This window comes from Toxotes jaculatrix, chromosome 6 (genome assembly GCF_017976425.1).
Source record: "Toxotes jaculatrix isolate fToxJac2 chromosome 6, fToxJac2.pri, whole genome shotgun sequence".
Taxonomy (NCBI): Eukaryota; Metazoa; Chordata; class Actinopteri; family Toxotidae; genus Toxotes; species Toxotes jaculatrix.
In genome coordinates, this window is record NC_054399.1 from 24142534 (window position 1) to 24169977 (window position 27444).

The following is a 27444-nucleotide window of genomic DNA, read 5'->3' on the forward strand; positions in this document are numbered from 1 at the left end:
AATGAAGGCACAGGGATAGAGTAGACTTTTTCATCATTAGTTTTCCCCCCAGATTCTCTTTTCCTGCCTACAAGTCCATTCCGGTGCCAGCTAGGGCAAAAAAGAAAAAGAAAAAAAGGCCTCCCCTCGTCTCAGACTCACAGTCTTCTCCTCCAGGGCCCCTATTCTTTGTTCAGAGCTCGATGTGAAAGTGGCCTGTTTGCTCCGGCTGCTACAGTTTGTCTGTGGCGAATGGAAACGTCCAAACATCTCAGAGAGGAAAATGCCGTCCTGCAGAGCCGATGTTAGAGCAAAAGAGTGTGAGCACAAAGCTGAAACGGGCTTCGGTGCTAAATGTCCACGTCAGCATGACAACGTTTATGCTTGGGTTCATTTAGAAAGTGCTTTGTAAATTTTTCAGAGATGTATTTTAGTTTGGCCAAATCAAAGCATGAGGAATAAATATCAGGACAATTAATAATCAATTCAAATTAATTATACAACAGTACAAAGATAATGGTCCCAAACAGATAAAAACACAAATATTATTCTGAAGATCAATAAATAAATGGATAAAAGCCAATGAATCAATAATGGCCCAACAGTGACAGCAGAGGATGTTAAACACAGCATATGTGATCACCTCAGAGAGTCACCGTCAAAGTGAAAAGTAGAGTAAAATAAAAAGTGTGAGATGTGAAAACACATTTTGGGATGAACTCAGTCAGAGAGAAAATCTGCTGAAGACTCAGACTGAATCGTCAAGTCCTAATGGCCCAGTGGTCTAAGATGCATGCCACGTAACCCTCCATCCTGGTTTGAGTCCAGCCTGGGATCTAAGCTGCATGTCAGACCCCCACCCCACCCCCGGCCCCGATCTTCCTACAGCTCCTGCGTGCCTCTTCACTGCAAACTACGGAATCAAGGCTAAATGTCCAAGAAATAATCTCACAAAAAAAACTCACAAACACCAGGAAGACGACTATTTCAGGACTGACAGATGTGTAATAGGTGTAATTACTTAAATAGACCTTTTACATCTTCCACAATGTCATGAGTGTCAGTTTAGTCTGTTAATATACTGAGCATTTGAATGAGCAATGATCAACATGATTGTGTGTAAAACACACAGCAGTTCGTCTGGTTGGGTCAAACAGTCACATGTTATTATGACAGACTCAGTTTCACACAGGAAAACTGAGGGGTCATAATTACAAGAATAACGTTGTGAATTAAATGACATGTCGAGCAGTGGGAATAAAGCATTAGCACAACCAGTAGAGTTGAATGTGACCCTCTGGGTGTGTGTGTGTGTGTGTGTCTGCGCTGAGTGCCAACCATTCCAGGAGGCAGCGTTGTGTTTTTGATCTGTGACACAAAGTATGTGACTGTATTTAATCCCTAAATCCAAACCAAAGGTTCATCGCAGGCTCCAAGTGTTTCATCAGTGTCACAGTCGTCTGTCTGAGTGTGACAGGCAGGTTCTGGGCTCAGATTTGACTCTGATAAAATGCATCACATAAATCTCAGAGACTGATCTTTTTCACTCTGATACAGTATTAAACTGCACAAGCCACAAACAGGAAGGATCATAAATTAATGCAGAGCTTCACTAAATTGGTTTTGTGAGTTTGAAATGGAACTTGATCACAAAGTCATGAAACTCCGCACTTTAACTCATGTCAGGACTAAAAGGCTGAACGGGGATAATTAGGGTCTGTACTGGCTTGTAGTCTGGTCCAGCTCGGGGAGACGGTGGGTGGCAGCTGAACGCTGGACCCACAAAAACCCACTGACCCTCTGAGGTGAGGTGTAAATCTTAATGAGGAGAATTCAGCAGGCAGGTGAGAGTGTGTGATCTTACACACGTGTGAGTGAAATGTTTTTCTGTCTTTATACAGGAAATGTTTTTACATTACAGCAGGTGATGGAAGCTTTACTGCGGCATTTTAGCTTTCAGCCAGAGAATTACACTGAAGCCAGAAACCAGTGCATAAAATGAGCAAAGGATTGTTTACGCACCGGGAACGAACTCACTCAGGTTCTGTGCCCAAAAACACTGTGGAGATACTCAGCTGTGTTTGACTGATCACTGAATCTGGGCCTTTATCATACATCATAATAACAACTGAAATCTGAAGAGTATGCATACACTGCATATACACACATACACTGTACTTGTTGTACATCTGTGTGTGTGTGTGTGTACAACATACCACAACGTGCTGATAACACTTCACACTGTAAAGTTTTGCACGCGGAGTGTTAAATAGGAAAGAAGTATTTTCCGATTCTGGCTTTTTTCGGGTTAAGGATCTATTTCTTCCATCACACCTGTCAGTCAAAGCAGACGCATTTAAATAAAAGCTCCCTCTTGGTCTTAATGTGTTTTCTTTCCCCGCTGATTCTGCATTAGCTCAGTCCCTTTGTGCAGTCCTGGCCCCGGGCTGAAGGGGGGGTGATGATGACGGTCCCGGGCCGCCGCCCTGCCGCCGCCGCTGTCCAGTGACCCCTGGTGCTGATTGGAGTAGCGCCTTGGCCCCTGTCCTGTTTTATTTCCCTAATTGGAAGTAAATGGCCTCCTTGTTGACTCTTTACATCCTGTGCAGGGAACCATGTGCTGCAGACACGCTCCCCCTGCGCTGCGCCTGATTGCAGCGGCTGCACCGGGATTTCTCATCGTACCGCTGCCGCAGAGCTGCGGGTCTGTCCCACAGACTCTGAGCTGATTACAGCTTTCAGAGGCTGAAGCTGGTTCACGACACAACAGCCGCATAATGTCAGCTGTGGAAACGCTGGACCTGCTTTGGATGTGAGGCCTTCAGGCAGTGAGCTTGTTTTAAACAGGCAAACAGAGGAAACGAGCCAGATTCCAGATTCTTTTCGCTTTGTGTTCACATGAAACCTGATTATAAACGCGCTGCATTAACATTCATATATGAATATGAGTTTCAGGCGTGTAAACTCTGTCACTCTGATCTGGAGAATTAGAAAACTGCTTCTTTTGTATCATGATCTCTTCCCTTCTTGTTACCGCTCTGGTTTATTGTTCAGTTCTGTGCATCAGTGTTTGTACAGATGTTAAACTGCGAGGACAATAAAGTTAAAATCAATATAATTCAATGTAATCTGTGATTACATTTATTTCTGTATGTAGGTTATCTTTCAAAGATTTGCTCTGTTTCCTGTGTGTGCCTCTTTAATGCTAAATTTTCGATGTCTTGTTTTATCTTAAATATATTTAGAAAAATCCGTTTGACTAAACATATTTTACTAATAGGCCAAATCTGATTCTTACATTTTATAACGGATTCATGAAGCCCTTCGTCAAGTTTGGACTTTAAAGCGTCTTTCCAGGTTCAATCGGTGATTTATAAATAAAAATAAAATTAGATAATATCAAACATGATTATTTCCAAAACTGGAGATACGTGGTTTTCCCTTCAACAGGCTGAAAAACCTCAACTCTGACCTCAGATTTGTGGTTTTGAGGCGTCCAGCTGGACGAAAACTAAAAATCATCATCATCATCATCATCTGAAACCAAACTGTTGGATCTGGAAGCTGCTGAGAATTTGATTCTGGAGGATCCAAATATTTCCATCAGAAAACAAAGGTATTTTCTGATGTGGTGTCAGCGTGTCGAGCGTCTCCAGCTGTCCCTCGGTCTCAGCGCGCTGACGATGAACATGTAAACAGTGAGTAGATTTCTCTGAGCGCGTCCCTCTCTCCAGCTTTTACGACCCGCGCTGCTCCGCTGCTGTTTCCATTGTTGCAGGCGGCTCACACGCTGCACTGCTGTAACTGTAAACGCTCTGCGGTGATCCGACATTAAAAAGCAAATCTGCTCCTGATTAAAACAACACGCAGAGTTTACAGAGCAAGTGGCCGTGTGAAATGAATTCAGCCGCGCTGAGTCTCATTATTACAAACCCGCTCAGAGGAAGACGCAGAGCAACACTGCGGCCCGGTTCTCCGGGTTCTCACCGGTCACCGCAGCCCGTTCATTCACCAGCTCCTCTGTAGGTTTAGGCTCAGTTATTCGTGAGGTTTAAAGGTTGGCTCGTTTTATTTTTAAAGTTAAGGTCAACTTTTTTCCTTAAACATTTGGGAACAGGTCAAACTCTTTCACGTTTTTTACTGAGCCTCTTATTAGAACTATTTTTTTTCTGTCCACCTCAGCAGCAGCATCTCCATCCTCTCATACTCAAACTCAAATAAATTTATTTTCTCAGTTATTCCAGCAGCCGGGATTCGGTCTGAGTTTCTCTAAACTTTTCGTTCAACTTTTCCCTGTATTGATCTGTTTTGAGTCTAGCAGCAGGTTCTAATGGGAACTGAAATGCATTTGGCTTCAGCAGTGAAGCTTTAAATCAGATTGAGATCTGGTTTTGTTGTCTGTCCTGCAGTTTAATGAATCTGGAGAAATTCTGTTACCGGCCAAAGCAAATTGGGCCTAAATAAAGGAGGATGAGCGAGGCCCCAGCATTAAACCGACACTGAATTTTCTTTCAGTGGGAGACATTAAAAAGGGCCCAGATTTGACTCTGATTCAGTCTTTTCCATCATCTGCTGGTACCGACTGTGAGTTCGGGGGTTCGGTTGGTGTGGAGGTGAAGCCCGGCGCTTGTTTTTTTTGTTTTTTTTTTCTCTTTGGCTCTTGAACTTCTCGGGTTTCAGGGTCTTTCTCGACCTGTCGGAGAACGCCAGCGCCACATAAATCACACTTTACTTTATAAACCCTCCGCTCTCTGAAGTCCGGCCCAGCGCCCAACACACACACACATATGTATTTCCAATGCAGAAGCGGTCTATGCAGTCTGAGGCCCGGTTGGATGCCTTAATCTCCGCAGCCTGTATCTTCTCATTTTTCTTTGTCTTAATCCAGAGCACGTTTCTCTTCACAGGGAGCTCCTGAGGAATTATCTCCAAACACTGACAATTTTTTATCATTCCCATTTTAAACTGAAGCAGCGAGGTGGATGATGGGAAGATGCAGAGGAAAATAAACAACGTCACGTTCAGTTTGCACAAGTTCAAGATGCTAAACTGAACATTTCTAAATAAATTTGCATTTAAGCGTTTGTTTGGTTCTAATACTGTTCTATCAAGAAAAAGACAGATTTTGTCAGAAAGTCTCTGAGACTTTATTTAAAATTAAAGTATCAATAAACTGTAAAACACACTGAAGTGAAAGATCTGCATTCAGGATCTCACCTGAGGATTAAAATGTAAAAGTGCTCAAAAAAGTGCTGTTAGACTGTTAAACAGCTGCATTAATTTCCAGATGGAGCTCATTTTAATTACTTCATAAACCCTGAGTCAGAGTAAAGATAAAGTCAATAGTCCAAACTCATAAAACATTTTTTTTAAAAGCAAGATAATTTTTTAAAATTAAATCAACGTGTTTAAAATCATTTTTACTGATGTCTGACTGAAATGAGGCAGAAAAACTACACTGGCAGATTTTTAAAACCCAATCAAGTGACTTGATGCAAATCTTAAATTATGCAACAGTGCAGAAAACACTTCATATTTGAGAAGAATTGTGCAGAGTTATTTGCCAAATAACTGTAGAGGAGTAAAAACTACAGTAAATCCCTCTGAAATGAGGTGAAGAAAAAGCACAAAGCAGCAGAAAATAAAAACACTTGAGGAAAGCAAAAGAAAGTCCAAACTGTAACTGAGGAACTTAGTTACACTCCCTCAGTGGAAATGCTTGGATTACATTTGTTTCATCTGAATATATTTCTAATTTGTTCAGAGTGTGATCTGAAATCTGTTCCTTGGGACTTCAAACGCTGACCTTGAGGTTGGTGCAGGGACAGACGGGACGGTGGTCACTCTCCCTCTCTGAGCTTCTACCTCCAAACTAATTAAAAAGCTGCTTTTACGGCCTCTGCTTCAGATGGCCAGATGTGACCGGAGCGCTGTAAAATCTCAAAGCAGTTTACAGAAACACTTACTGCACTTTAAAAACGACTTGAAAAAGCCATGGGAGTCCCAGAGTGCTCCCCCGTGTAAATTCTTTCCAGGACCACAAGCTTCGGTCCTGCAGGACACTTATTGTCTAAATGCTAAAATGACAGAGTGAGGACAAATAGACAGGAGGGACATGTACTCTTTAAGGTTTATTTTAGTAAAATATCACCTTTTTAAATATTTACCCCATTTAAATAACTTTTTCTATGCATCAGCCATTTACATCAGAACATTCAAACTAATGAATCACACTTTGGTCAGATCCACATATACAGAGTTTAAAAACTAGATTATTGTCATATATTATTTCCAACACATTCCATGTGCAAGCGAGGGAACATAAACCGCGGGTCTGCAGAGACACATGCGGCTGAAAACATCCGTACGTACATGAACAGATATCGTCTTACCACTGCGGAGGACCGCTGCTCCTCGGCTGCACTGACAGCACCAGCAGTTAAGCTCTGTGAAACACAAGCCCAGCGTCAGCTAACATGTTCATCTACAACACATAAGACAGGAGGGTTTGCGTTTAGGACAGAAATGGACTAATGCTCAGCTGCGTCTGCACCAAACAGAGACTTTCTTCCAGGAAGTAAACAGGACCCATCTTACATTCGTACCACAAAGAGACAACAATCAAAAACAGTCATCTTTCTGAATTCAACCTTTGCTCAGAGAGATAATCACATGTGTTGTAAAACCACGTTTGGACGAACATATAAAAAGAGACCGACTGAGGATAATGGCTGCAAGAGATTCTTCTCATTTGTTGTGCGGCCGAACATGATTCAGACTGGTCCTGCTGGTACAGACACACTGAGGGCTGGGTGTCCTGGGAAACATTTTATTCTAATGCCGATAACATGCTCAAGTTTCAGTGCAGACACTGAAGCTATGCTTTATTTATATCTGAACTTTCTACAAAACCTTTTTTTTTTTAAGGAAAGAAATCAAAGTTCTAAAATCTTAACCGTCAGATTCACGTGAACTTGGAACCATTTGGATTTAAATCATGAAATATACGATCAAAGAAGACGTCAGCAAGATTCAGGAAAAAGCCAGACATTTGATGCCATGCTGGTTCTATGGACCGATCCTGTCTCCTGTGAACTATGTATATATGCACTGCTCACACAGTTTAGAAGAGACGTAACATCACATGGGTTCAGTTTTCTTTATGGCCCAGAATCCATAAGGCCATATTGGATTCATTCGGACCTCAAGATTTACGGTCAGTGCCAGTGCAGGAGTGTATCCTCGTGTAGTGTAGTGTAGTATAGTGTCTCCATACTTGAGTTACCATGTGCAGATATTGTAGGAAGCAAGATTATTTAAGACACTGGCATGCAGTGCCAGTCTGTATGTCCAGAATACAGGTGTTCAGGACATACAGAGTACCTGTAGCTCAAAGACAGTTTATCCAGCTGACAGTGTTACTGGAAATCGTTGGTAGAGTTTCATATTGATGCCCACAGTGGAGAATATGTGATCATCTCCTCTACGAGCATCAGGAGGCCACAGTCTCACTCTGAACGCCATTTTTTAGTGTTTTACAGTCCTGTTCGGTCTTTGGTGGTTCAATCATAGGTTTGTGCTCTTGCTGGACGTCTCCTCCCTTCTCCTCCTTCACAGCCTCTTCCTCTGGGGGTTTACAGTCTTTGGTTGATTGCACTGCTTCCTCCGGATTCTGCACTGAACCGTTTCCCTCTTTCCTGTCTCTCTGATTCTCCGCACAGCTTCTCCTCTTCTCCTCCTCCTCCTCCTCCTCTTTCTGCCTCTGCAGCTCCTCCTCAGTGGCCTGAAGCTGCAGCTGCTGCATCAGCTCCTCCAGTTTGTGGGCTTTACGCAGCTCGTTCTGCTGGATGATGGCGCAGAGGTGCTCCGTCAGCTGCTCCTTCACCTCCGTCTTCTTGTGCAGGTCCAGCTTGGCCATCACATACTCGGCCTCGGCCTTCTCGTAACGCTTTCTGTGGCAAGAACAAAATGAGACAAACTGAAACAGAGTCTGTCATATATGTTCCACATTACACTTTACGTATATCTCAGCTTTACTTTCCTCAATAAACAACTACTTCTGTGTCAGTGGGAATGTTTGATTTCATTTAGAATATTTGCTGCAACAAATCCAAGCACTCATGTGTTCATAATAAGCTCTATGACCAAATCAGCTGAGTGCACATTATGAAACATATTCATCTGGTCATACCTGCTTTCTGTCAAACTGTAACCACTTCCGAGCACAAATGAAGACAGAGTTTTTTCTTGCACAAGACAGAAATTGTGTAACAAACTTAAAACATGTCTGACTGGTATTAAAACCAAAATACCAGTACTGGGTGTAGAGCCCAAATAATCTGTCAAATCACTGATTAATCAGAAAATGAACTAAACAATTTTGATAATTAATACATTCATCAAGAAAAAATGTGATTACACTCTCTTCTAAAATCAGAGGATTTTCTGTTTTTTTTTTCCTCCTTTTTAAAAATAATCATCTTTCAGTTCTGCACTGTTGGTCAGACATACAGGAAACATGAAGAAGGTACAGTTGGCTCTATTAGCATTTTCCAATCAATTCATTTAAATAAAATAATGACCATATGAACGGATAATGGCACTGATAGAGAGCCACAGCCCTAGCTGGGATTTGAACATTGATACTTGTTTGGAACTGAGTGAAATGTGTCTGTAGCGCCAAACGTTGGCTGAACAGAATCTTATTTACCAATATTTGATCAAATAAAATTCGAGATCTTTGGCTTCTTTTGTTAAACATCTTTATATGTCTCAAAAAGGTTAAAAGATTTTATATTGGCTCATGTAGCGAATATTTTCAAACCCAGCCCTACTGAGGACACACACGAGTCCTCCCACAATGTCTGAATACACAAACATTGTTCTAATTGTGAAGATCAGAACATCACGTGTTGTTTGGGAACACTGAGCTAACAAAGCAGACGATGTCAAACATTTCCAAAAGCTGAATTTCCCTATCAGGGTCTTAGGTTGTAACTCAGCAGCAACATAAATCAAAATAACCATAACAGAGCCCAGTGCAATGAGTGTGTGAAGGTCAGGTCCTGTTATACAAACATCTGTAATGAAGAGTGTTCATGACATGGAGCTAATCTCACCTGACAACAGGCTGCACAGAGAAATCAAAGCTAAAGCACAAGGTCAACCACAGATTCACAGGGTCTCTGTGAGGAGAGACCACAGTTCAACATGAGACAGTTTACAGTCTTTGTATCTGTGGCTGTTTTCAGCTGTGGAAAATTAACCAGTATCATGATTAAATACACAGGAACTTAAACAAACACTTTATTATATATTTATTCAGGGTTGTAGTTACATTAATGCTGCATTAATCTCTGTATGTTGGAGCAGAGCTGCAGATTCTGTAGAACATGTGAGTGGGACAGTGTTTACTGAAACAGGCTCCATGTGTTACACCAGTATGATGCAAAGACAGATTCCTCGAGTGCTGGAAAGCAGCTGCAGGGGGCAGTGTTTCTAGGCTTTAAAGGGGAGACTTTACAGTAAACGTACAGCACATCACCTGATGATGAACTGTTTTGTTTTGTTTTTTTTTGCTTGTTTTTAAATAATGGCTCCTTGGTGAATATACAGGAACAAAACACTATTGTTCATGTTTACTTATTTATTAAATGAGTGAGGGGATCTATCCATAGTGAAACCAGAAAGCTCGTAAAAAAACCGTGAGCACTGCTTCATCATCACACAGATGCTGTTCATGGGTTCACGACATAAAATCATGGGAACATCTGCTGCCTGTGGATACATGACGGGCTGCTCATACACACTCAGCGCCTCTTTATTCATCATCGGCGTAACACTACATGAGTTCAGCAGAGGACTGTCTCACACTCTGTGACATCTCGACCTGTCTTAGCAGGAAAAGCACAGGTGAGACAAGATTCATTAACGATGGTTCAGTTCCATCAAGTGTCCCATGCATAACACAAGGACCCTGGAGGCCAGCTAAACAGAATGCAGCCGTTTTTCATATTATCAGATACACCTGTGCTTTTTACCAAATACCAAATGTCTGCAGTCTGAAAGGTCTGAGGTTGAGCACGCTGGCTCAGTGTCACAGCTTAGTGGGACACTTAAATAAAACTTAGCTTTTGCTACTGTTATTAGTAACAGCTGACTTGATTTGGCTGACTAGACCTTACAGAATCAGCATGTTTTCCTCTCCTCTGCATACAGAACACACAGCAACGGATCCTCACATAATATTGTTTATCTGTCAGGAAGCATGGGCATGTCCTCGTGTTATGTCTCTCTAACCTGGCTGCAGTGTAGTCCCAGCTGGCTTGTTCTATCTTTCCTCTCAGGATGCCGATATCATTGGACACCATGTCGTCGAGGGCCTGGAGCTCCTTCTGGATTCTCTTCAGCTTCACAGCCTCCGCCTGAGTCTGTTTGGATCTGTGGAGAATAACAAAACTTTTAACTTAAATTCAATTCTTTTGCTCAGTCTTGGTCTTTCTTCCATAGTTTTGACCATCATTCCCACATCTGTCATTATATCATGTTGCTCACCACAGTGCACATCTGTACTTACTTCTCAGCGATAGTTTTTGCCAGCAGAGCTTTCTTGCGTTTGTTCTCCTCTTCGATTACTTTTTGCTCTTGCTGTAGTTGCTCCAAACGAGTCTTTTCCCGCCTGTGATCAGGCAGAAAGAGAACTTAACACACAATTATGCATTTTAAATTCAAAACGACAAAAAACAAACAGTAACGTGACACCTGGAAAGAAGCTGTGGGCCTGACTATATCCTTCAGATTTATGCCAAAACAGACAAAAAAAACAAATATGTACTTTAGAGGCAGTTTGATTAACAGATCACATTTATATCATAACATTCAGTAAATAAAGAAACGGTGTAATATGTACCATGAATTTAGTGGAAATATTTATTCTTAACTTATAAGTTATACTTATTAGCTTAGCCTTCTTCTCCAAAAGACTTTTAAAAGAGAGGCAACATCTCATCAGCGTTTCTCTTTGTCATATGTCTTTGTCTTGCCATCACAGCCTGTAACAGCCCCATCTGTGACCTCAGGCCCTCTGAATGCTGCATCATTAGGGCAAAAACCTTCTTTTGTCCTGTGAACCAGCAGGTATCAGGTATTCTTGTGATCTCAAATATGTCTGTATTCTGTCAAAGATGATAAAGTGTCTGTCTAGAGAACAACTTATGGTTAAATCCAGTATTTGTACAGAGTACACTGGCCACTGCCCCTGCCTGCTGTGTTCATGGGAGAATGGAGCTGCAGACTGTGCACATCTGTAAGATCTGAAAAACTACTTTTAATAACACACTGTCAGGTAACATTTTGATTCATCTCCTGAGGTGTGCAGTGGTAACACTTACTGACCAGATCACAGGGTATCATACAGGGTCAATTAATGGACCATATATGAAAACAGTCCCAGGAGCAAGATCAAAGGGAGAACAACAGCTGGAGTGAGGACACCAACAGCTGTCATTACCCCTAAACTGACGCAGCAACATTAGTCATGGATAAGTGATATGTGTATAGCCGCCTACATGTTACGGAACAAACTGAACCTCTACAGTGTGTATGAAAACAGAGTCATACTAACAGTTCCACCTCTTGTTTCTCCAGCTCTTTGATAACCGGGGTCTGTTCCTCTGCAGCCGGCTGGCAGTTTTCACTCGGCTTCACCTCGCTGGCCTTCGGCTGCACGTCCAGTCTGACGGACCGAGCTCCTGCTGGAGCTGCAGGCTGGGGCTCTTCCTTCGGTGGTGGTGGCGGCGGCTTGGTGAGTTGCTGCTCCGGTGGAAGGCCAGGGGACCCGGCTCCTGCATTTTTCTGAGCGGCGACTTGAAGGGCCCTCTCCCGCTGTAGCTGCTGCCGACTCCGGTTGGCTGGAGCCGGCTTCCGACCGCGGGCTGCCGCTGCGGCGCCCGCTGCGTCTGAAAACACATGCGGTCTAGATTACCCCCAAGAGTTTTCACATAAAACAAATCTAGAGGTTGATTCAAAAACTGTCGACCACCGCAGAAGTGGAAGCGGAATTAGGTGCTAACTTTTTCGGCTAACATTAGCGATAAAAAACGTTACCTCTCTGCTGCATCCTCCGCAGCTCCTCATCAGAAAAACCGGCCCAGCCGCTCATTTTACAACTTTACACATAAAAAGGCAGCAAAACTACTGCATACAGGAAAGACTGTGACTACTGACTGAAGATGATACTCATTTAAAAAGCCAAAAATATACAATCAAACTCTACGAAGCTCGAAACGCCACCGCCATCTTTGTTTATCAATGCCACGTCAAGGACCCCAAGAAGCCCTGTGAAGTTGCAGATATCGCCTGAACAGAAAGACAAATAAAGACGTGAGATCTTAATGAGAAAATACGTTTTCATTCTTTCATCGCTACAGATTGTGTTAAGAAATGTTTTTGTGTATATGTACTGATAAACATCACTTCATAGGTTCTAAGTTTTTTTAAAGATATTTTTGTTTGTAGGTATCAGTTTACTTGAACTAAGTTTTAGTATTTCTGAGCCAGCTGAGACTTTATGGTTTATATTATGGTTTTATGGTATTTATCCAGGCAAAAATCAGATAACACTTTTAAGATGAATCGTCCAGTGTTCATAATGAAATTTGGTACACAGCATGCGCCCTGACTACAATGAGGCTCCTGGTTAATCATTTTCATTTCATTTTCCACAGTTTCCACAGATTTCTCATCCATTGCCTCATCCAGATCTTTAAAGGGCTGTCTGTGGGTCAGAGAGGTCAGAGGTTAATTAAAGAACTACTTCATGTGAAAACAGCATGAAATTTAAGTGGCTGTACTGCATAGTGGAGGGAGAGACACACCCTGCTGTCAGAGCATGGCTTGTTTAATTTGATCCTTGTTTGTGTTTCAAAGAAGAAAATGAACTAGAATCAACTTTTACATTAATTAGTGAGGCAAATTTAGATGAAAACCATTAGAGTTTCTCAGAGCCCAATCCTTTCATTTGAGACACTTGAACAAGAGAAAGTGCTGTACCGAAGTGGTGGTCTCACTCAAATGACTTAGGGAACTGCTTTTTTTTTTTTTTTTTCACACAGTGTAATTGTCATCGTGAACACAACCTTAGAACAGGTTCCACCATTTATCACCTGCTAGGATTTTAACTCTGAAATGATGTAAGACCTTTAAGCAGACTTTTCCAACTACCCAGAAAACCGTAAAGTTCCTTATTCCTGTCATGTCATGTGCTTTTCTTGTCAATATCTCCTATTAACTCATGCAAATTGACAGCAGGCGTATCATGTCTGGTGAGTCAGTCATAGAAGTGGAGGTGGTCTGTGGACAGGAGACAGGACTGAAGGTATTTCAGAACTGTGAGAAAAGACAGCATCTGTTAGATTTGTTTTTTATTGCTAACTGTCATTCAGCAAACACCATCACATACTGCCTTCATTCAGGTTTGTACTCCATCATTACTTTCATTTGTGTGCAACTTTGCACAGACTAATAATTATTTTCAGTAACTGGTCAACATACACAGACATAAAGCTTGTCTTTTTAACCTTGGCAGTGCTGAGGAGTCAGAGTCAATGCAAAAACAATGACCTCTGCTTGGCAACTAATAAAAACTGGCCTCCACATCTTTTTTGCATCTGGGGGCCAATTATGTGCAAGTTAAAAGGCGAAACACCTCAGGAGGGCATAAATCGCCGGCAGAGTGGAGACAGGGCCAGGCATGGAGGCCAGATGGCAGAGAGAGAACCACTTTGGGTTCAGTCTGTGTTTTGCTGCCGCAGAGTTGGGTCGAGGATGGGTTGGCCTTGGATCCCTGATTAGTGAGAGCCAGAGAGGACCACATGGCTCATTACTGAGATGACCTGGGGAGGCACATCAGGGTTAGAGGTGGGGGAAGTGTATAAATCCCCTGTAGGAAAGAGTGGTACTGATAGAGGAGAGATGGAGGTTAACATGACGACTGCACTCAGTTCAGAAGTTCAACATGTCAGATCTGTTGTCCACGTGTGTCAAGGCACGTTTTCCTATAACTGGAGAAAGTTCTTCCACTCTTTTACACAGCAAGTGAAGTTAGTTCACTCATGACTAATTAAACAACATGTATTTTCTGGGTGGGAACCAGGACGATTAATGACGATTAAGTGTGTAAGACCTTCAAACATCAATGCAGCTGCCTGTTACACAGCTTAAACGCTCAAAGTGTTGCTCGGATCAACTAATGTCAGCATGTTTTAACAGGTGGTTTTTGTTCCATTTACTAAAAATCAGGTACATTTTTTTTATTTCTGCCAATTATTTTTCAAAGCATACTAATAATTATTTTGGGCATCCAGAAGTAAAAATCCTGTTAACTTGATATGGGGAGCCTGACAGTTGGAACAGATTGGATAGGACATGAAACCTGACTGATGCGAGATGAACAATGACAACAACAGGTTCTTTGATAAAAAGTCAAAGGCATGAGACTGAAGGAGAGATGTCACACACAACTCCAAAGGCACATTTGTCACACTCTGCTCCAGCCATGGACTCAGTATTTTTCCACTGCCCTGCTCACACTCTGCTCCAGCCATGGACTCAGTACTTTTCCACTGCCCTGCTCACACCACACCCACTAATCACACACCTGCTCTCACTCACCAATCAGCTCACCTACCAGTATATATTCTCCAGCCTCACACTCACTCGGTGCCAGATTGTTCTCTGCCATGCAAGACTTTCCAGCGTTTACCTGCCTGTCTTCCCGGTACCGACCCTGCCTGATTACGACCTGCCTGTTTTTCCTGATCCCCGGTAAATTACCTCTGCCTTCTGTTTCGACCACGAGCTCAGCCTGTCTCTCTCTGGACTGTTTGCCTGATTCTGCCTGCCTCCCTGTTACTGAACTTTTGCCTGCCTCGACCAAGCCTTCTGCCCAGCCCGTGAACTGTTTCGTGTGCCAGTTAATAAACCTATTAACTGATCATCAGTTCATTGCCTGTTTTGTACTGCACTTGGGTTCATACTATACCCGTCACAGTACAATCTGGCCACCTTCATTGACTCTGGTTCCGATGGCAATATTATGGACGAGGGCTTGGCTATGCAACTCGGGCTAGAGGGGATTCCCCTCAACCCACCGATTCCTGCCAGGGCCCTGGATGGTCATCTTCTGGGAACGGTTACCCACCAGACTGCCCCTGTTCACATGCTGATTTCTGGTAACCATCATGAGACCATCCAGTTTCTTCTCCTGCCCTCATCCAACATTCCTCTGATCCTGGGCTTCCCATGGCTCCGTAAACACAACCCGCATGTCGACTGGACCACAGCCACTATCCTCAGCTGGAGCAGTTTCTGCCACCAGGTCTGCCTTCGGGATGCATCGATGCCTCGCCAGACTACGCTCCCCAGCACCTGCCCGGACCTGGCCAGAGTCCCTACTGATTACCACGACCTCAGGGAAGTGTTCAGTAAGGCCAAAGCTACCTCGCTGCCCCCCCACCGCCCTTATGACTGTTGTATTGATCTGAAGCCTGGCGCGTCACCTCCTAAGGGGCGTCTCTACTCTCTTTCCGGTCCAGAGCGGGAGGCCATGGAGAACTATATTAATGACTCTCTGGCTGCTGGAATCATACGCCCGTCCTCATCTCCTGCAGGGGCAGGATTCTTTTTTGTGGACAAAAAAGACAAGACCCTGCGCCCTTGCATCGATTACCGGGGTCTCAACGACATCACCATCAAGAACCGGTACCCCCTACCACTTATTTCCTCTGCCCATGAGCTACTCCAAGGGGCCAAGATCTTCACCAAGCTTGACCTTCGTAATGCCTACCACCTCGTACGCATCAGGGAGGGGGACGAGTGGAAGACTGCTTTCAACACCCCCACCGGACATTATGAATATTTGGTGATGCCATTCGGTCTCACCAATGCCCCCGCCGTCTTCCAAGCCTTGGTGAATGATGTCCTCCGGGACATGATCAATAAATATGTGTTTGTCTACTTAGACGACATTCTTATCTTTTCCACCTGCCTTGAGGATCACATTCACCATGTCAGGACTGTGTTGCAGCGCCTCCTGGAGAATTCGCTGTTTGTTAAGGCTGAGAAATGCGAGTTCCACACCCAGTCAGTGGCCTTTCTTGGCTACATTGTGGCCGAGGGACGCTTGGAGATGGATCCTGCTAAGGTGGAGGCGGTAAAGTCCTGGCCAGTTCCTGAGACCCGTAAGCAACTGCAGCGTTTCCTGGGTTTTGCAAACTTTTATCGACGCTTCATCCGGAACTATAGCTCCATTGCTGCTCCCCTCACCATGTTGACCTCCCCCAAGAGTCCCTTCCGCTGGTCCCACGGTGCAGACTCTGCTTTCCGGACTCTGAAGAACCGTTTCAGCTCAGCACCCATCCTCCAGTTCCCGGACATTGAGCGGCAGTTCGTTGTGGAGGTGGATGCTTCTGATGTTGGAGTGGGTGCAGTTCTGTCTCAGCGAGCAGCTGGTGACCAGAAACTCCATCCATGCGCCTTCTTCTCTCGGCGTCTTTCACCTGCTGAGAGAAACTATGACATTGGCAATCGGGAGCTTCTGGCTGTCAAGCTGGCCCTAGAGGAATGGCGACACTGGCTTGAGGGGACTAAGCAGCCCTTTTTAGTTTGGACAGATCACAAAAACCTGGAGTACATCCGAACTGCTAAGAGACTCAACTCCCGACAGGCACGATGGGCCCTCTTCTTCACCAGGTTTGATTTCTCCCTCTCCTACAGACCCGGCTCCCGCAATGTCAAACCAGACGCATTGTCACGCCAGTTTCAGAGAGAAGGGGACGAATCCATCTCTACAGACACTATCCTACCGTCTCCTTGTGTTGTGGCATCCCTGACGTGGGAGATCGAGGAGAGGGTGAGAACTTCTACAGAGGGGGAGGCTGGTCCCAGTGCTTGCCCCCCAGATCGCCTGTATGTCCCTGCAGCCCTAAGGTCAGAAGTACTCCAGTGGGCTCATGCCTCTAAGTTTTCCTGTCACCCGGGGATCCAGAGAACCTGTGACGTCCTCCAGCAACGCTTCTGGTGGTCCACGTTAGAGGAGGACACCCGGGAATATGTCAATGCCTGCCCCACCTGCAACCAGAACAAATCTTCCCGTCAGGCTCCGTCTGGTCTTCTACAGCCACTTCCTGTGCCGCATCGTCCCTGGTCACACATCTCTATAGACTTTGTCACTGGTCTGCCACCATCTGAGGGGAAGACGGCCATACTTACGATTGTGGACCGCTTCTCTAAGATGGCCCACTTCGTCCCCTTACCCAAGCTTCCATCAGCTAAAGAGACTGCCCAACTACTTCTTGACCATGTCTTTCGTCTCCATGGGATTCCTGTGGATGTGGTCTCAGACAGGGGACCCCAATTCTCTTCCGTGTTCTGGCAGGAGTTCTGCAGTTTGCTGGGAGCCACACCTAGTCTGTCATCAGGGTTCCATCCTCAATCCAATGGCCAGACCGAAAGAATGAACCAACAGATGGAAACAGCCCTTCGGTGTACTGTGTCCCAGAACCCATCCTCCTGGTCCCAGCAGCTGTTGTGGGTGGAATATGCTCACAACACATTGACAAGCTCTGCCACAGGCCTGTCTCCTTTCCAGTGCGCCTATGGTTATCAGCCACCCCTCTTCCCAGCCCTGGAGAAGGAGGCCTCTTGCCCTTCAGTTCAAGCCTTCCTCCATCGCTGTCATCGGACCTGGGCCAGAGCTAGAGTCTCCCTCCTGAAAGCTGCAGGCCGGTACTCCTCTGCTGCCAACCGTCGTCGCTCCCAAGCTCCAGAATATCAGGTGGGCCAGAAGGTCTGGCTCTCCACCCGTGACCTTCCACTGCGGGTGGAGTCCAACAAGCTGGCTCCCAAGTTCATCGGACCGTTCCCCATCGAAAGAGTCATCAATCCTGTGGCAGTCAGGCTCAAGCTTCCCCGGTCCATGAGGGTTCACCCAACTTTCCATGTGTCCAAGGTCAAGCCAGTCCGGGAGAGCCCTCTGGTGCCTGCTGCTCCTCCGCCGCCTCCTCCTCGCTTCATTGATGGGGGACTCACCTATGCTGTGCGCCGCATCATCCGCTCCCGTGTACGTGGCAGAGGCCTTCAGTATCTCGTTGACTGGGAGGGTTATGGCCCAGAGGAAAGATCTTGGGTTCCTGCTCGTCACATTTTGGACCGACAGCTCCTCCGTGACTTTCATCGGCAGCATCCAGACCAGCCCTCTCACAGCATGGTCGGGGGCTTCCCTCGTCGAGGGGTGCGTGCTGTTGGCCCTACTGCTGCTCTAGCTCCTGAGCCAGAGGAGGATTCCCTGTCGCAGACGGGAGATCTGCAGGTGACCTTGTCCTCCTCTCAGGAATTATAGCCCACCTTCCAGTTTTCCCCCTCCTCCCGCCCTGGCTCATGGGACCTTTTGGGGACGTCGGGAGCCGTCCCTTGAGGGGGGGGTTCTGTCACACTCTGCTCCAGCCATGGACTCAGTATTTTTCCACTGCCCTGCTCACACTCTGCTCCAGCCATGGACTCAGTACTTTTCCACTGCCCTGCTCACACCACACCCACTAATCACACACCTGCTCTCACTCACCAATCAGCTCACCTACCAGTATATATTCTCCAGCCTCACACTCACTCGGTGCCAGATTGTTCTCTGCCATGCAAGACTTTCCAGCGTTTACCTGCCTGTCTTCCCGGTACCGACCCTGCCTGATTACGACCTGCCTGTTTTTCCTGATCCCCGGTAAATTACCTCTGCCTTCTGTTTCGACCACGAGCTCAGCCTGTCTCTCTCTGGACTGTTTGCCTGATTCTGCCTGCCTCCCTGTTACTGAACTTTTGCCTGCCTCGACCAAGCCTTCTGCCCAGCCCGTGAACTGTTTCGTGTGCCAGTTAATAAACCTATTAACTGATCATCAGTTCATTGCCTGTTTTGTACTGCACTTGGGTTCATACTATACCCGTCACACATTTCAGTACAAAGAATTCAGGGGTCGCAGGGCTTCAGATTGTCTTGTGCATGACGCTAGGGGTGAGAAATATTCAGCAACTTAAATCAGGTCATTTTCAGATTCTGGATCAAATTTGGAGAAATTCACTAAGACACAAAGTTTTGTGCCCAACTGACGGTGAAATCCACCCCAGACAGCAATTATCCAATCAGCTTAACAACTGTAACCAGTCACAGCAGGTCTGTCACGCTTTGGGTTACTCCACATGTTGAAGTAGTGAAGATAAAACTAAGAGAAACACTCTTACTCATACTCAAGCATCCACACAGAGGCCTACTACATGGATGCTGACAGGGTTGCCAGGTCTGTGTGACAAAACCCGCACAATGGCCAAACAAAACCAGCCCAGTCCCAGAACTCAAAATGTGCCTCTGCCAAACCATAAACACTGCTTTTAAAAGTCTAACAGCACTGCTATCATTGTAAAATGCATTATAACATTTACAGAGTAACAGCATAAATGTTTAGCATGTCAGCATTAAAAGCAGTTTTCCCTGAACACTTCTTTCACCTGGGTTCTAAAATGGCCTTGTGTAATTAGAGACAGTCTGTTATCACTGAGACCAAGAATAGAACCAACCAACAGTTTAATGATGCTTCAGCCACTATAAATCAATATTTTACTGTCACATGTCGATGTACACAAATCAACCCACTGAAATTCTTGACTATGTCACAATCTGCTATTACACTGGGTTCCTTATTGAAATGTTTTACTCTGAAAGTTGTGCTGAGTGCCACGGAGAAAATGGAAAATTTGTGTCCCTGTGCATGAATCAGTAGATTACATTTCATGATTATTTCATGAACTTCTGTGAGACTGGGTTGTGTTTAAAGCTGCGGGCCAAACTAAACGGACTTCTCAGAAATGATAGAATGTGGTGAGCATAAAGTAAATCTGTGGCATTGATAATGACCATTGTTGATCACCATTATGTTGACAGGGGTGTCCTCATACTTCTGTAACAGGAATGAGAATGTGGGAGCTAAATTAGTTTTGAATAGAAGATTGAATGCTCGTGGTGGTGGTGATTTAACACGTGCAGTAAGTGTGACCTCCCCTTTGCCCTCCCTGCAATCCTTAAAGACGCACAGCCTGTGGTGCTCAATCAAACAGGAAGCGCTGTGAAAAATAAACAGCCAATCGGAGGAGACGTGTATCAGAGAGCTGGAGCCTGAGAGAAATTGAGGATGATTAGAGGTCAGGCCATCGCCATGGCTCTGAGCTGGAAGCTGGAGGAACTTCTAATTGCTGTTTAAAAAATCTGTATGCAGAGTCCAGGCTGACCCCTCGGCCTTCTTCCCCTGTTCTGGCCACAGCGCCTCCTCTCCCCCCCTCAGCTGCTGTTCTGAATTTGTTCTTTAATTTCCATCCCTGACCTCTCGTCCTGCCATCTGCAGCCAGTTTGCAGTGCTCAACAGCGTCCTGACATCATGCACGCTGTTTCCCTTTATCTATCCCTCTCCTCACCCTCAGCGTCTGTACCTCACTTTCTCTGTGCACGTCTCCGCCCTCCCTGTTTTCTCTGGATCAGAAAGTGCTGTTTCATTTTACCTTCTGCCTCTCAGGGGTCCTCTTCTCTCCTCGTAGTCTTTCATCAGGATTCATAATGGGTCTGACACATACACAACAAGGCTGGCTTCATTTAAAGTTTATAACAGGATTTTATTCAAACTCAGGTCTCTGCTAAGTGAATATTTGTTGTGGCTTTTTTCAGATGTGACATGACTGTTACAAAAAAGAAGCTCAGACTTTATGATGAAGACTGTTTTCTGTTTTCCCACAGCCAGTTTATAGTATGACATTGTATGAGAGATGATGATTGAGTGATAAATTTATTACAGTACTCTCATGTTTGCATCTCTGTTGTTGAATGAAAGAACATGAATCTGGATCAGTCAGTTCAGACTTGTGTTCCATACCAGACGTAGTAAAACTGCATAAAACCGACTCGGGCATTTATTCAGACATGAGACCAACGTGTTAAATGTGGAGCAGCATCAACAGGACAGTGTGCATGTCTGAAAGGGATAAAGGTTTCTAATAAGAGCAACTCATCTTACTCACATCACATCTTGCAAAAGCAAACATTTGAATTAATCATACAGCTTAAGCTTCAAATTAAAATATTGTAGATGTCTTGTGCTTCATTTTTCATGTATTGATATGAAATTGTGGTTGACATGTTGGTGTCCTTGGAGATTTTGGAATCTTGAAAACAATTTAAAATAATTTCCCATGAGTCTGAAAAATCTTTGGTGTTAAAGAAACAACAGATATCATGAATTCATTCTGCTAAAGCTTGAAGCTATCAAACCTCCCAATGACAACTCCACCTGAGCTCCTCTACCATCATTACCATTTCCTCCAGACTTGGCCCTCAGTCCGTTTCTTTCCAACCTCACGCTAAGCCCTCTTAATGTTCTTGGAGAGTGTCCCTGGTCCATCTGAACAGAGGTCTGTGCTCCAGACTCTGAGGAGTCCCACCTGTAAAGAGGAGGAATAAGACCAAACAATGCCTCCCTGTCTCACCTGCCTCCCAGCTCTGTTTCCCCTGGCAGCTTGTTCGCTGTGCGGGCCCTTTTGTACGCACCGGTGAGCTCTCTGGACAGCGGTCAGGCCTTCAACAGGCCTTTTTCAGACGTCCAGACATTTGGGCCCGTCCCATGGACTGAGCCCCAGCTGTATCCCCAGCCGCGAGCAGGGTGGATGGGTTAAAGTCGGTGAAGGAGTCGGCCTGTCAGTTGTGTTGAGATAAAAAACACAGGCAGTTAGATAAGACAGACACTCAGACAGAGAGGCAGGAGGGGAGGACTAGAACAAAAGGACATGAGGTTAGAACTAGAAGTGGAAATAGGGGAGAGACCTCCTATCCATCACAGAGTCCCCAAACAAACTGCAAATATGAACTCTCTTTGGGCTGAAAGGAAATCTCTATGCTCGTTTGGCTTTTACTGAGAACCTGATGGACATCAGTTTAATCTCTGTGGGTTTTGAGATCAATCTTAGATGGTTTAGGATAAACACAGTAAACTGGTGAAAACAGCTTCTCAACTGAAAAAAAGTCTGTCATCAACTCCCGGTTGTATGTTATACAGTATAACAATCTTTAGTACTTACTGGAAATATAAAATTGGTTGCTCGTTCAAATGTCAAAACAAGCTTTAATAACTATGTCTATATTTTCCATGATGGCCTCTTGTTTTTGTGCAAATTATCAGATCATCACCACGTTGTCTCTGAAGCAAACGCAGATAGAATGACTTTAGTATGGAAAGGAGGAGGTCACGATGTTTGGGTCAACACTGGAGATCATAGCTCACATCCTGCCCACCTGCTGTGGGACACACTGGAAGGCAGTGTTGTTCAGGTGACCTGTCATGCTAGCTGTTTCCCCCTGCTTCCAGTCTTTATGCTAAGCTAGGCTAACCACATCCAGATTCCAGCTCTGTACTTAACACACGTTCTCAGAAGAAAAGCCAATGTGTGCACCCCAAAATGTTGAAATATTAATTTCAGAAACTTGGTTTAATTCTTATAGTACAAACTGTATTCCCACACTTGGGGGTGCGGTCTGCACTTATCAAATCCTGCACAGAGCCCAAACAGGCTTGTGCCTTCTCTGAGATATCTGATTAATGAAAGTGACAGGGAACTGGAGACGCTTGCTCATGCCGACAGGTTATTGGCTGAACAGGGGTGTGTTTTGACTTTGGTTTGACCCTGGCTGAACCTGACTAAACAGAGTCAGAAAGTTTGGGACTTTTTAAACAGGCAATCACATGTGATGACATCTGATTCATCAGGCCTCAAGCTTTGCCCAGAAATCCCCATAAAAAGACCTCGATCGAAGTCTCGTAGAAGCTCATTAGGAGGGAAAATGTGGTCTTGTACATCAGAGCTCAAATAAAGATACAGCTGTCTCCAGCATGGCCTCGAACAATTTGGCTGCTGAATCAGATTCTTAATCAAATTATTTTTAGCTATGGCACATTTAATCTGCTGTTGTTTTATTCATTAGCCATTCCACGAATTTATTGTGGCTCTGGCGGCCTTGCTGTCTCTCATCTCAGCCATTTCCCAGAGTGTAACACACACACATCTGGTCCCAATCAAGGAAAGGGAGAGGGAGAGAATGCCTATTAGCAGTCTCTGGCATAGGTACACCGTGAACAGCAGTGCCCCATCTCCCCTGGAGTTTCTGGTAGTCTTGTGCTGTACACAAACTCTCGCTTAGCTCATTTGCCACGCCCTTATTACCTGATTTCATTACCAGGGGAGCAAAATGAACAGGAGTCTTGAGTTTGGGATTTTTTTTTTCTTGGTGGTGCTGGAGGTAAGGAGCCCCTGCTGAGAGCAGAGTACAGAGATTTATGGCAGAGAAATACCGAGCCTCCGCTGAAGCTGCACCGCAGTGAGTTAATCACATTAAATCCAAGTATGTGTCGTGTTTGTGGATACGCAAAGCAATAATGACTCATTGTTCCAAAGAAAAAAAAAGCTGTAATAATTACGCTAATTTATGACCTTCCCTTGTTAGGCCTTTTTATGTTCTTCATAAACAATTACATAAAACTGATTTGGTTATTTTCAAAATCAAGTTTTATTAGGATCTCTGGATTGGAGGTAAAAAACAATACAAATGTGGATTGAAACAAGAGGTCGTGCACTTTAGAGAGGACTTCATAAATAGATAAATAGAAAGGATTCCTGTAAACAAGCTTTTATTAAAAGTAGCAGCCAGTTGGTAAAAGATCTTTGAAACAGCATCTGTTTGAATGATTTGAAAGGGTTTTAACTTGTTTTGATTTCTTGTTCAGAGAATCAGCAGCTTTGAATAAATGATTACGAGATGAACTGAATCCAGAGAACGATCATTTGATGGTGATGAACTCTCAAACCCCAACACCACCGTCACCAAAACCACAATCACCATCACACATAATTCACTCTCTAAGCAGTGACCTTAATCTAAACCTAATTTGACCCCAAACTCTTTGTGAGTGAGTGAGGAATGGACAAAATGTCCTTCCTTTCCCAAAATATCCTCACTTTCCCAAAAATGTCCCCCACATGCCAAAATGTTTTCACTTTCCGAAATGGCCTCACTCTTCTAAAAATGCCAAAGTATCTTTTCTAAAAACTCCCCTGTTTTCCAAAGACATTTTTACTTTCCCCAAAATCTCCTCATTTCACCACAAATATTGTGATGTTCCAAAATGTCCTCACATACGTCATATTTCCAACGAGCGTCCTCACATTCTCATTGTCCCTGCTTTCCAGAAACGCTCTCTCACTGTCCTCACTTTTCTAATTGTTTCCGAGAAATCTCCTCGCTTTATAAAAAAAATCCTCAATTTTTCATATTTTTCCAAAAATTGTCCTTGTTTAAAATGTTTTTAATTTTCAAAAATATCCTTCCCTCTTCAAAAATGTCTTTACTTTCCCACAAAATCTCAAAATTTTTCTGTTTTCTGTTCTTACAGAAATAAAACACTGAAGGCCTTTTTCTTGTCACAGTGTCGTGTTGCTTCTTGTAGCTCACAGAAAAGATCAGCTACTTACTGAACAAAACCAGAGAAGGGTATCTGAGGAGATGGTAAACTAAAGGGGTACAACTGTCACACACATTAAGACACTAACACACACACACAGTTAATCAGATCCAGAGACTGAGTCGCCGAGCTTTTCCCCTCAGAAACCACCTCCATATTTTGTGGGACTGATTCTAAACATCAGGATGCATTTCGCTCTGGGTGACAGATTCCTGAGCTGCATCATCAAACCACAACAGGCCAGCTGATACTGGGGGACTGGGAACGTGGTGGTCTGATACCATGGGAACCAGTTACAAAGATCAGAAACATTCACACTAATTCACACTGGTACACACAAAAAGACACAAACACAACAAGGCACTTGGTTCTCCCATGTGTTGGTATCATGCTAGATACACATCATGTACATGATGCAGGCTCAAACTGCACAAAGAGGTACAGTGTGTGTGATTGTTATTTACAGGCAGGTGTGCACATTCAGCAAACACAACAACAGGCTTTTCCTGTGGACTCTACTGTGTTGTATAATAGAATATCAATGTCAGTGATAAGAGAGAAAACTGGAAATAAATGTTAAAATGATCCAGTTCAGGTGTTTAAAGGTTACAGCCAGAGGTGAGCATTGTGTTTTTTAAGATAAATGGTTATTTAGTACAATTTGTTGAAAATCAGTGAAAAAACCTTTTGGAGAAAAGAACCAGGAGGAAACATCCAGTAACCAAAGTGATAAATCATAACCAAATACACAAAAAAATCAAGGTATTTCTTCACACTGATGCAAACATAATAAAAATCTGCTCATCCTGATCAAAATGACACATGATGGAAGGTACTGTTTGGTTCCTGCTTTCACATGTCGACCAACCAGTTCTCACCTCATGTTTTAGATATGACAAAAAATCGGGACCCCTTTTTTTCTTTTTCTTGGCAGTTCATAAATGTCTGTGCTTGTTAATGAAGGTTGCTGAGCCAATCACATGCTTACGAGCGGGTTTCAGAAGGAGGAAGTCATCTACCTGAGCAGGAGCCAGAAAACAGTAAACTTCAACACAGGTGAAAACAGGTGAACTGCTCAGGAAATTCAGCAACCAGCGACGAATGAAAAAGACAAATGAAAATGAAATTCTGTCCAATTATCAGGAAAAAAATGTTTTAAAACTTCTTTGCTTTTACTATTTCTTTTATTATTACATTTTCATAATTGAAACTTAATTTGTACTGGCTTATTATCAGCTTGTCAGTCATCAGTAAAACTCTAACCTGCACCAGCAGATTTGCTTCTCAGATACATGTTGTCTGTGATGTGAAGAGATCCTGATGATGTTCAGTCATCATCTGAGAAAAACATCAGTCAACACCGATGCTGATCCCTTTGTGTGAACAGCTTTAAACAGCCTCTGCCATCTTCACAATAGACAGCCGAGTGATTTGATTTCTGCCGTTTGTTTATCTGATTTGAGTTACAGTCTCATAAATGTATCTGCTGTCGCCACCGCAGCAGTTTTTCTTAACACCCGTCTAAATTTATTCATGAAATGAGGCGTTTTAATCTGCGGCCAAGCTCTTTCATCAGCGCGTTTGTTGGTGTTGATCGTTTCTCAAAGAGCTTCTCCCTCTCTCCCTCTCTGTCTGTCTCTGTCTCTGTCTCCTGGTGACATGATTACCACGGCACCACATCAGAGCCACGGCGCTGTCACAAGTCCCACATTTAACGTAAACAGGAGGGGTTGCTATGGGGAGGCTGGCACGGCTGCCTGTTCATGCCCACTTTCTTTCCTATCATCATTATCAGGCACCTCAAACGTTACACAACACTCTGCTTTCCACCGCAGCGTCTGCCAGGGCTACACAACCTTCACTTATTATTTATGTCACTCAGATTCTCCTGATACAACATTTCTTAAATCCAGTGGACTTGAGAATTCCTAAATCTCAGGCTGGTCCTGGTATCCCGTCCCTTTTGGTGCCACAGTGGAAATAGACATGACCTGATCTGACTCCGTCACATGTTTTCATTCAGGAGGGTTTGTCCACACTAATGCAGATCCATTTAAAGGTGGACTTGTTCAGATTGTTTCTTTCAATCCCAAACAACCAAAAAGCAGCTAACTCTCCTCTACGTCCTCCAGCATCTGGAGCAAACATGGTCCCTTCCTCTCCTTGGCCTCTCGGCAGGATGAATCTCCTCCGTCCTGCTCTGTGATCTTTTATTTAGGTTTTCAGTGCAGCCAATCACACAGCACAGAGGTTATCAATGATGTCTAATATGTCTGTAGTTGACGAGCAAATCAAAAAGCTCAGTTTTCCACATCCAATGACAGAAAACCACATTTAATCTGAGTGTTTCTGAAACATTCTTCATTCAGCGGAAAATAACAAATGTTTAATGTCGCTGCACATGTGCACATGCCGGCGCAGTGCTAAAAAAAAACTTCACGTGATTCTCAGAAGAGCTAAATCTACAGTCATCCAACTGTACATCCACACCATGGAAGTACGGTCACACCTGTACCTGAAGCAACACGTCACCAACGCAACCACAGAGCTGTTTTCATTCGGGATGCTCGTCACGTCTGGGAAAAGACTGGCAGAGTTTAAAGAAACGAACGCTGACTGTTGGCAGGAGATGGGACATGTCCTTGGTCAAACTGCTTCTTATTAACTGTTCACTGTATTAATAGAGCAGCTCGTTTAGTCCATTTGAACAAACAACCAAACAAGCTGTTTTTCTGCTGATGACAGTCTCTTTCAAAAAGCTTGTTTGAAGGACGAAAGGTTCCAGCTTCACGTTGATTCAAGGCCTAAAACAAACAGGAAAAAAAGACGTTTTGACATTTATCTGCATTAGAGTGAACGAGGCCTTGTT

The 27444-nt window shown here is 44.1% G+C and overlaps 1 protein-coding gene across 1 annotated transcript; it reads right to left on the minus strand.

Annotated features, from left to right (window-relative positions):
* Positions 1-6819: 6819 nt before the first annotated feature.
* On the minus strand, positions 6820-12281 carry gorab (golgin, rab6-interacting). Its single transcript, XM_041041188.1, has 5 exons — positions 12085-12281; positions 11603-11936; positions 10556-10657; positions 10279-10419; positions 6820-7931 (listed from the first exon to the last, which is right to left on the minus strand). Exons 1-5 carry the CDS (start codon positions 12137-12139, stop codon positions 7472-7474), a joined length of 1092 nt encoding a protein of 363 aa, XP_040897122.1. The 5' UTR covers positions 12140-12281; the 3' UTR covers positions 6820-7471.
* Between the last annotated feature and the right edge of the window lie 15163 nt (positions 12282-27444).